Source organism: Synchiropus splendidus, chromosome 2, assembly GCF_027744825.2.
Source record: "Synchiropus splendidus isolate RoL2022-P1 chromosome 2, RoL_Sspl_1.0, whole genome shotgun sequence".
Lineage (NCBI taxonomy): Eukaryota > Metazoa > Chordata > Actinopteri > Syngnathiformes > Callionymidae > Synchiropus > Synchiropus splendidus.
The window spans coordinates 9,137,190-9,148,553 of record NC_071335.1 but is presented as its reverse complement, the minus strand read 5'-3'; the positions used below and the strand labels follow the sequence as shown (position 1 = coordinate 9,148,553).

Genomic DNA, 11,364 nt, shown 5'->3' with positions numbered 1-11,364 from the left:
GTAAGGGTCAGCAACCTGAACACTGTGAGTTCAACGAGAACTGCCTGAGGGCTCAGCTCTTTAATTCCTTTTCCAAAAAGGAAGTTCATTTTGGAATGAAGATGAAAAAGGCCATGGACAAAGAACCAAGTACAATACAAGTGAGTGACACCATTCAACATGTGCAAAAATCCCCCAAAATGCCATTGGAAATCAAATAATTTGGAAATGTGCTGGCTGTGTGTAATGAAAAGGTAATGTTTATAATTGGATGGTGTTCTGACTGATGCACAGTTAAACAAGAAAAGAAAATTAATAAATGCCACCCATGGTTACTAAATAATCTATCTTAATGTGATTTTATATATATATATATATATATATATAGATAGATAGATAGATAGATAGATAGATAGATAGATAGATAGATATACATAAGTCAATAAAGTCAATTTATTTCATAATTCTACAGTAAAAACACTCCAAACTCACAGGGATAGTAGAGTAGAGCACCTTGAACAGGAATCCAGTGAAAGATTTCACTAACCTCTTGTAGTTTTTTTTATATAATTTTTTTTTTATAATATCCATGTTATTATAGTACATAAAGTCAATGTATTTCATAATTCTACAGTAAAAACTCTTCAGTCTCACAGGGATAGTAGCCAAGAGCATCCTGAACAAGAATCCAGTGAAAGATTTCATTAACCTCTTGTAGTTTCTATAGTTTTTTTAATATAATTTTTTTTTTATAATATCCATGTTATTATAGTACATAAAGTCAATTTATTTCATAATTCTACACTAAAAACTCTTCAGTCTCACCGGGATAGTAGCTGTAGGAAATAGTTCGATGTCTTCGCCGTTAACTCTTCCTACCAATTGTGTCCGTTGTTCCAGGTGGTTGTCAATAAAGAAACTTCAACATACCAATAATCAGTCTAGTTTATTCTCAGCGTAGCAAACAATCAGCCAAGGCAAAATACAGATCGATCCGGGCTCTTCTCTGGGTAGAGTCTGCAGCACAACGAGAGTCGTGACTTACAGGTCAGACACCAGTAGAAGCACACATCGAGATGACTACTTCTCCTTCTTATACTATTCAAGGTGTTGTCTTCAGCAACTTTCCACTTGGGTGTTGGCGGTTTCGAGGTGGCGGTTGCTGTTCTCCTTTTTGGTCTCGTCAGCGGGTCATCCTGAGTGCAGACGTCTGTTTTTCCATCGATTGGTCAATTTCTGCAAATCTGTAAATAATTCTGCACATGCTGCAAATGTTTGATTAAGACATACTCACGTTGCAGAGACACATGCACCATGTGTCCCCTGTACTTCATTAGTATCACACAATATAATCAATCTATTCCCTTTATAGCCAAGAGCATCCTGAACATAAATCCAGTGAAAGATTTTATTAACCTCTTGTAGTTTTTTTAATATAATTTTGTTTAATAATATCCATGTTATTACAGTACATAAAGTCAATTTATTTCATAATTCTACAGTAAAAACACTCCAAACTCACAGGGATAGTAGAGTAGAGCACCCTGAACAGGAATCCAGTGAAAGATTTCACTAACCTCTTGTAGTTTGTTTTTTTTATATAATTTTTTTAAAATAATATCCATGTTATTATAGTACATAAAGTCAATTTATTTCATAATTCTACAGTAAAAACTCTTCAGTCTCACAGGGATAGTAGAGTAAAGCATCCTGAACAGGAATCCAGTGAAAGATTTCATTAACCTCTTGTAGTTTTTCTAAAATATATTCTTGATAATATCCATATTATGACAGTATGTAAAGTGTATTTAAAAATAACGTTCAAGACACATTCTCACAATACATAACGTCTATTGATCATCTCCGTAACACACAACTACACTTTACTGGAGCTTGCGCAGTCGCTGCCGTAACGGCACAAATAGACACGCATACTTTTTTTTAGTGGGCTGGTGGGTCGAACCAGGAAGCTGCCTCTGGGTGTTTGCTCTCTTCGCTCAGTGCTGGACGGGTTCGCTGCGGCGGTGCAGTCCTGAAATCGAACTGTCGTACGGTGAGCGTTGATCTGTAAAGAAAAGGTAGGTAGCTCTTTTGTTCATTTAGATTACATTAGGTGACTTACCTACTGTAATTCAAGGCCGCGTGAAACCAAAGGAAAATGTTGGCATTCGATTAGGTGTTTTAATACCTATAGATCTTGGCGATATGTTTTGCAGTGCTAGTCAATTGTTGCTTTAAAAATGTATTTGTTATACTCCAACATTTGAGCGCACATATATCTAATATTCGTTCTCAGTGCGCAGACAACTTTTACTTTCGCTTCGTCAAAAATGGAGCAGCCTCTCTCTCTCTCTCTCTCTCTCTCTCTCTCTCTCTCTCTCTCTCTCTATATATATATATATATATATATATATATATATATCAAACGATTTCAACTTTAACTGGCAGCGCTCTTGTCTCCGATCTGATGAATATTTTTGATTTTCAGGCTGAAAATGTCGGGCTCTCCGTCTCTCATGAACTTGAAAGATGACCTGACGTGCAGTATCTGTCTGTGTGCCTTTGACTACCCGGTTACAATCCCATGTGGTCACAATTTCTGCCAAAGTTGCCTCCTGGCCACCTGGAAGGACTCCTACTGCTGCCCACAGTGTAGGACAGTCTTCGCAACCAAGCCGGATCTGAAGAAGAACACGACACTCAGCAATGTCGTTGAGTCCTTCAAAGCTCGCTCTCCTGAGAGCCCTGAGCCGCCTGAGTTGAAGACTCAGGTTATGGCCTCAGAGAGAGAGCAGAAGAAAGTCATTCTTTGTGATTCTTGCCTGGAGGCGCCGGCGTCCCACACCTGTCTCACCTGCATGGCCTCTTACTGCGAGGTCCATCTTCGGCCTCACCGGGAGAACCCGGTGTTTAAGGTCCACCAGCTGAGTGAGCCAATACAGGATCTGTTGGAGCGCATCTGCAAGGACCACTACAAGATGATGGACTTTTTCTGCCCCCAGCATTGTAGTCCCATCTGCAGCGTCTGCCTGCAGCAGGTGCACAGCATGTGCAACTTCACCTCACTGGAGCAGCACAAGGGAGCCCACGAGGTGCGTGTGTTGACTCACTTCCATAAAAACATGCAGCATTTGTCGTAACTTCTGGGGTGTAGCTCTGTTTAAATGTGCCTTGACAGTGTATAGGTCGCTGTGACCCTTGATCAGTGGATCTTACGAGGTCTGACTCATGAGCTGACGTCATCAGAGCACACACAGCAGTAGAAGCTTATAACTGGTTTAGCAAGTTAAATGAATGAGAAACAAACTAGATTTAAATGACAGCATGTGACACAAACTTGGAGCTATAAAATACAATTGTTACGGTAACTTAAACCATTTCTATGTGACTGTTTTTCCTCGCCCTGCGATGGACTGGCAACCTGTCCAGGGAGTCTTCCCGCCTCTCGCCTGATGTCTGCTGGGATGGGCTCCGGCACTCCCCACAACCCTGAACAGGACTATGGTGTGGTTAACTGATGTATGTATGTGTTTTTCCTCTGTTCAGGCTGGCCTGCAGAAAAAATGTCAGTTACTGGACGAGAAGATCATGAAAAATCATGCAGTCATTGATCAGATGAAGGACATGCAGACCACCCTCAAGGTAACCAAGACTTTATGTGGCATGATGTGCTTGATAAACTCACAGCAAGAGGATTTTGGTATCTGTAAAATGTTGCTGTCAATGAAATACTAAGCACTCCAGAGCTGTGCTGTCATCATCCAAGCTGCCCAGTTACACATGTTTTATCTCCTTTACCCTGCATTTTTCTTGATTTTGCTTTGAAATCTCATTGAGTGCTGTGAGCTTGAGAGGACAGCAGGTGGCAGAGAAAACACAAACTCTCTCTCTCTCAATCTAGCTCTCACCACATTGGTCCCAACAAGAATAGATTACTCCCCCTGCCGCCCAACACACACACACACACACACACACACACACACACACCGTCTGTATCTCATGGTCAATCAGAAGTTTCTGCTTGAAACAAACACTTTCAGTTGACCAACAAACTCTTGCAAGATATTGATGTGGCTTGTCATGTGTTGTTTACCACCCCTTGAGTGACACTTTATAACTTGTTTGAACATGGGCCGGTTCAATAGAATGCATTGAGGTTCTGAGAATGTGGAATAGAATGGTTCCAGAACCATAATGTACGGTGGCCCCAAAGGGCAAAAGACAACACAAAAGAAAAGTACGACCACAAACCAAAAAGCACATTTACAAAAGCAGAATTGCAACTGTTGTTGTGCAATTTGTCCAATCAGTAACAGGTTTTATGGAAGGTTCCCCCCTTCCTACGGTTTGCGTCAATGTTATTGCCATTCCATCTTTGTAAATGTATTTTTGTTTTGGTGGTTGCGATTTTGTTTTTGAAATTGCGATTTTGTTTTTGTAATTGCGATTCTGATTTTGTAAATGTGCTGTTTTGTTTGTAGTCATACTTTCCTTTTGTGTTTGTCGTTTGCCCTTCGGGGCCACCATAATCATGTCAGGAACGTAGAATCTTCTAATCTTTTGTGGATCCAATCCAGAACACCACCACAATGGAATCTGTTTCTTTTTGACTTCTTGGAAATTCCATTGAATATTGTCGATGCGTTTTTTGATTTCATTACCACTACGTAATTATTAAGGAAAGAAACACACATTTTCCAGATCAACCTCAGACATTAACACACCGGCCATAAAGTCTTATGATATTCCATGTTGAATTCATAAAGAACATTTATACATACCTTTTAATGTTTCAAACTGTTTCAAACATCCTAACTTCGAAGAACTATGGTTAGATAAATCTTTATTAACTCTTTTGTGATGTTGGTCTATATTTATCAGTGATTTGTTTCCCCCTTATTAGGTCCATTTATACTTTTACTTTAATTTGTACTTCTGTGCTCCTCTTGCCATGTGCTTAAAAGAGTCCTCATGTCCGTTTCTGGTCCTTACCAGAATTCTGCCATGGCCCAAAAACATGCGTTGGCCACGGAGTACCGTCACATTCAGGAGATGTTGGCTCAGGAAGAGCATGAAGCCATGAAGGCTTTGGACCAAGAGATGGAGACAGCTCAGGGCAGACTCCAGACACTCACCAAGAGGTTCCATGAGAACATCAAGTCCATGGGCAAAGCTAAGGAGGACATTGCTGATCTGTTGCATCAGTCGCAGACCATTGCATTTCTTCAGGTGAGTGGCTGAGTCCAATGAGTCAGGTGTGAGTGCTCAACATGCACACTATTACATGTCACGAGGGACAGGTGTGTAGCTCCTTTAAAATCCAACCACTTCATCTTTGTATTTTACACATGGGATTATAGTTGTCACCAAACAGCAACATTATGTTTGTCAGAGGTGCACGCCTGGACTCAACACTGAAGACAGAAGAAGGGATGAGGATGAGGAAGGTTACAGTAGCTGGTTCAGGTGAAAGGTGCAAGGGAAGCAGGAAGGACAAAGAGAAGTCATTCAGAATTGACAGTAGAGAAATGAAGTGTGGTGCCCACAGTTTTAATAACCTCATTCAAATCAGCATCCTTTTAATTCCTCTTTATTTTTGATCTGAAAAGGCACTTACAAAGTACCAAACGTATCTAACACCAGGAACGATGACTTTTGGACCTTAAACACTCAATTATATTTCTAAGTATTTGTTTTTTTTCCCTCACATGCCCAGCCACTCCCACATCCACCTCCTTATAAACGCCTACTGTATGACCAGCAGTCGAGAGGGGCTGCTGTGGGATGGCCCGCCCAGAACAAAAACAAATGATCCAAACCCTGTGTGAGGAGCGTAGGCCCTTCACCTTTCTTAATGGTGAAATGAATTGACCATCCCCTGAAATTGTTTTACAACTCGACTACTGGCTATGATCCTTCAAACCAAAACATTTCATGTCCGTTCTAGGGCTATTTTTGGAAACCAAAATTTGAGTGTGACCGTGAAACAAGCTCAGAGTTTTAAGCTACTCTGCCAACAGAGTCAGCTCGCCATATGTCCCAATACATGGGCAGAAAAATAGATGACGTATTTAGTGACCAATGATCAGAAATAATGGATTCATTTGCTATTTCTACTTTAATTCTTTCTTTTAATAGTACATTCCCGAGGTTCAGTTGTCCACCAGCTTTTTTACATTTCAAAATAAATGTTGTTATTCATGTCCAAGACCAACTATGACCTGCCGCAAGCCGCATCCTTCGACCCCTATGCTCCTCGACTGAGCCTGGATTCCAAGAAAGTGATGGCTGCCCAGGGGTTTGCGGTGCACCTGAAGGAATTTCTCAGTGGGATCCTCCGAGTGCCACTGGGCGACAGGATGTTGCTTTTGAAAAAAGGTACTTGAATTCTACATTGTCCAGTTTTTTAAATAGGTTTTGATCTGATTCGTTTTTCCCCGCCTCGTAGAAACTGCTTCTGGGTTCACTCCGTCCAAGAAACCTGGTATGTCCGACATTAAATCAATGCATTTCTGCTTTAACTCAATTTTCATCTGTTCATTTTTAATTCAGAGAGGGAGGGAGCCACATCTCTGCCTTCCCCTTTATATGGCCCATTCTCCCAATTTCCACCTTCACCTCAAGGGACGGACGCCAAAAAGAAGCCCCAAAGTAAGAAACAGTTCATATGGGGGATATGTCAGTTGAAGAAGAGTATGAGGTGCCATCACTCTCAACAATAGACCCAGTTCCCATGATGCCCTGCAGCCCGCTCAAACAATCTGAATGGTAAATCAGGAAACTAGGTCATTTACAGGCAACATGGTCACCAGGATTGTGTTGTCACATCGGACCAAAGAAATGACAGGCATTTATTCACATTACTGTGCTCAAATGCGCTCAAATAATAACACCAGATAACACCAGAGTCCCCGTAGCTCCGCCTCCACAGACCGGCTCAGGTGCAGGGGAAGCTCCGGTCTCAGCAGGGAGTTGAACGTCAACAAAACGCCTGTAATTTCCTAGGTCTTTTGTGATGAGTCTAGTTTTGTTAGCAGCATGATGCATGTCCTTATTTTCATTTCATGCAACAGCAACCTGCATTTTCATAGTTAGTAGGTCATTGTGACTTGGTCATTTACAAGTAGCTCACCGGCTGCAAAAGTCTGGGCACCCCTGCAAAATTATTAAATTGCTTTATATATATATATATATATATATATATATATATATATATATATATATATATATAAATGAGTTTTGCATGGATCCCCCAGCTCACCATTGCCGCAGGTATCATCAGTCTCTTGGGGAAGTTTTTGGCAACATGGCATGAAAAAGGGCAGGTTAATAAATGTAGCAGGAACCCAAACCCAGACGGTTTGTGAAGCCAGGGAATAATTTTTTTTCTATTCCACTGTTTCACACAGAGCCCACCAAAAAGGGCTCTCAGAGCTCATCCGGTGGGATGGGCAACAAAAGCCTCCAGCGCTCGATGGAAAACCTGTTGGACTTCGGAGGAGAGAGAAAAGGGTTGGGCCAACCTCCCAGACCTGAAACCACCGAGCTGAAAGGTACAGGCAGATTTGTGTTAAACATGGAAGTGAAAATGTGACTATTCACGTCAGTCTTCTTTCACTCCAGAATCTCCGGACATGATGGTTTTTGTGAAGCGCTCTGACCTCCTGAAGTGTAAGTGGTGGTCGACATTCAGTCAGGAGTCAGAGAACAGCGCCATTTAAGTTTATACTCCTCTCCTGCAGATGGCACTGTGCTCACTTTCGATCCCAAAACAGCCAACAAACGCATCATCCTGAGCGAAGACCTCACGAAAGCTTCTGTGTCAGAGGAGCCTGTTCACCTCCCTGAGTGTCCAGAGCGCTTTGCCGTTTGCTCCCAGGTGCTCACTTCCAAGGGTTTTTCTAGAGGGCGCCACTACTGGGAAGTCCGTCTGAGCAACAACAACTTCATTGGGATCGGCTTGGCGTATGGTAGCATCAACCGCAAAGGCCCCAGCAGCCGACTGGGCCGCAACAGCCAGTCTTGGTGCGTGGAGTGGTTCAACGTGAAGCTGTCTGCCTGGCACAACAGCATCGAGACGGTGCTGTCCAATCCAAACCCCAAACGTGTGGGGGTGTTGGTGGACTGCGAGGAGGGCACTGCTACTTTTTACACCGTGGCAGACAGAGCGTATCCCTTCCACTGCTTCGTGTTTCCCTTCACTGAAACAGTGTATCCTGCCATCTGGATTTTCTCCAGTGGCTTGTCCGTCTCACTGTGCAAGCTGCACTGAGCGACTCCTCCATTTATGCCCCTTTCATATTTGATTTGGCTCTTAAGAATCCCATTTAGTCTTGAACGCGATTTAAATGTGTTTTCTGGCTCCCAATCCCCCTTTGATATCAAAGGTCACAAGCGCATCAACTTACTGAGTAAGACAGTAAGACCTTGATGTGCCGGGCTCCTCCAATGGTGACATGGTCAACCACAGCCTCTCATTGGTAAAGAATTCCTGATCAGCCTCCTAACCACATTACATGGACACATTCCATCTCCACAACAATGTGGACACAATGCGTCTCTCTTTGTATTGTGCTTTGCTGGTGTCAGACTTTTTTCAATGGGTTTTCATAAGTGGTCCTGAGAAGCACACATTGGTGATCAGAAAACACTTTTAATTGCTAGATAACCTAAAAAAATATTGTCACCATGATAAGACCAGTGAGACCGCAGTGATACCGGTAAAATAATACTAATAATAAAAAAGATGTTCTAGAGGAAACATGCAGAGTTTGCTGTGGCGGGGCATTTGTGTGCCGTAGATAATGGCATGCGTCACTGCACCACACCATGCTAGAGGACTCTGCTGTGTACTCTCTATGTAGGGCTGCACAATTGTTTGCCATAGCTCCCCACTAAAAGTAAGATCGAGGAATAAATCAAGTCAGTATCTTTCAAAACAATGGTGCAGCTCTACTGGTGTTCCATGTTCATGGAGACAAACTCATTTGAAACTCCTCGCTTCAGTGGAGGTTTCTAATGTGAGCAAACTGCAAACAGCAGACAGCTTGGTTCAGAATCACGGCCAACTATAGTCTCTGACTTGCAGTTGTTCGTGGCGGACAAGGCACATCGTCAGGCTGTTTTAACTGGCTTTGTCTGCCAGTTGAAGACGATGTCTTGACAGCCACTTCTGCCCTCACACACGTCTGAAGAGGTCTACAGTCAGATACGACTGGTCTTCGTGTGCGGCACCACTGCAGGATTTACTCAGAACCTCCAGGATCTGCCTTTCAGTTAACTCCAGGTCTGTTTTATGAGGTGACACTTCTGACATCGCATTGGAATGAAGACCTTGTGGACAAATTCAAACATAAGAACCAACTTTTTTGTTCTAAAATTACACATCCAATGACAGTGACACTCTGGGAATTCAAAATGACATTAAAAAACAAGACACCAAAACAATTTATAAATAAAAAGCTTCAGTAAAGTGAATGATAAAGTGGCGTTCTAATCTAGATGTCACCGTCAGACATATGAGAGAAATTGAAAATGAATTCATAGTAATTTGACTGACTTCAAGGCTTCAAATGAGATGTTTTCATTCCTCAGTGTACAGAACTAAATTAGCGTGATGAACATAAGTCTTCCATATTTCATATTTTTGGCAGACATTATGGTTTCCAACTAAAGGCAGCAAAATCCTGGAGTAACTGATTTCCTGCAGTTCTTTTTGTAGTGTCCCACTGGCATGCTGTAGGAAGCCACCTCCCACAGCTGTACACTGTATCATGTGTATTGTTCAGGTAACTGAGGAGGCTGCCATGCTTTTACAATACTCCTGGGTTACATTTAATCTGCACGATTAAATCCCTGATGGCTGGTGTGGGCTGTGAGCACCCTCGTGGTCAAACACCCCACAGAGAAGAGCGGCCCTGGGTCTGATGTGGGGGACTTCTGGCTGATGGTGGCTCCATACAGAAGCTGCTTCAGTTCAGTCACATGCCTTTGATGCTTTTGTTTGAGATGCATGTCAGGCTCTGAACTGAGAAGGACACTTTGTTGTGTTTTTTTTTTTTTTTATTTGTTCTTCTTTGTACATAGCTCTTACTAATCTGCGACATACACTTCTGTGCCGTTTGGTATTTCAACTGATTGGTGGAAGATGGTGAATAATAGCCTTGTTTCATGATCATCATAAATGATGCCAGGGAATGTGGGAATATGATCATTTTCGAATTATGGTAATATTATATGGACTATAATTTCATGAAGTTATTAATACGTTTTGAAGTCAATAGTTAATAAGGTTCAGTGATGGAAGTACAGTTGATTCTTCAATACATCCATCTTCACTTAGCCACCCAAGATGTAATCCAAAGTGTCAGCACCAACCAACTGCCCCTTGGTTTCTTGTCTAATGTGTGGATGAAGTGCTGTGGGTTTTTATTCATTTTGGGTGCTTGGGTTATGGTCATACTGTAAATCAAGAATTTATTGGAATGGTGCAACTATTTTTGAACCATTTTCTGTTAAGATAAAATCCAAACCCGATTTCATGTGCACAAAAAAAAAAAAAAAACTAGATCAAGTCAAAGCTGGTCAGTGTTGTGCCCTTTAAAGATTGCTGTCCAAGCTTGGCTTATGACATTTTGCATAAACTGCATTGTTGTATCAAATAATTCCTGACAGACTTCAATAAATGTGTATGGTCTGTTTAAAATTTGGTGCCCTTGTTGGACTGACATGTACAGAGGAGAGCTAGCCAGTACATTGGTAGGAAGATGTTGAGGTTGGAACTGCCAGGCAGAAGGTGGAGAGGAAGGCCAAAGAGGAGATATGGACGTGGTGAAGGAGGACATGAGGTTTGTAGGTTTGAGAGAAGAGGAAGCAGAGGACAGGGTGAGATGGAGGAGGATGATCCGCTGTGGCGACCCCGAAAAGGGTGAAGCCGAAAGAAAAAGAAGAAGAAGCCCTTGTTGGACTGAGCTCCTGTTGTTGACATGGATGTATTCATGAGTCATGAAGTGAAATAAAAAAATAAAACGCGCGTTTGCATGTGTCTACCTGTATTCATATTCTTGTATGGACCAATCTTTGACAAGACGCTGCTCTTGTGAGGACATTTCAGCTGCTACTTATAGGGTTTTGAGGATTAAATAACTGCATCATTACTATGGCGTATGAAGTTGGTTCAGAGTCCTTGTTAAGGTTAGCCATTTGTTTTGAATAGTTAAGTTTAGGGGGTGAGGCTGGGGAAAGGGTTATGGCAATGTGCTTAGTTGATTAAGATTTGGATCTCGTGGAATGTACTGAACAACACTGACAAATCACAAGGACAGCACGGCTGTAAACCATAAGAGGCAGCAGAGAATGCTATAGTCCACGCAAGAGGGCAAAAGA

At 42.1% G+C, this 11,364-nt stretch overlaps 1 protein-coding gene across 1 annotated transcript; it reads left to right on the top strand.

Moving 5' to 3' along the window:
* Positions 1-1,930: 1,930 nt before the first annotated feature.
* LOC128754748 (E3 ubiquitin/ISG15 ligase TRIM25-like) lies at positions 1,931-11,098 on the top strand. Its single transcript, XM_053857584.1, has 10 exons — positions 1,931-2,057; positions 2,468-3,071; positions 3,526-3,621; positions 4,975-5,208; positions 6,189-6,357; positions 6,428-6,463; positions 6,532-6,630; positions 7,389-7,532; positions 7,603-7,650; positions 7,722-11,098. The coding sequence occupies exons 2-10, from the start codon at positions 2,475-2,477 to the stop codon at positions 8,249-8,251; spliced, it is 1,953 nt and encodes a 650-aa protein (XP_053713559.1). The 5' UTR covers positions 1,931-2,057; positions 2,468-2,474; the 3' UTR covers positions 8,252-11,098.
* Positions 11,099-11,364: the final 266 nt, after the last annotated feature.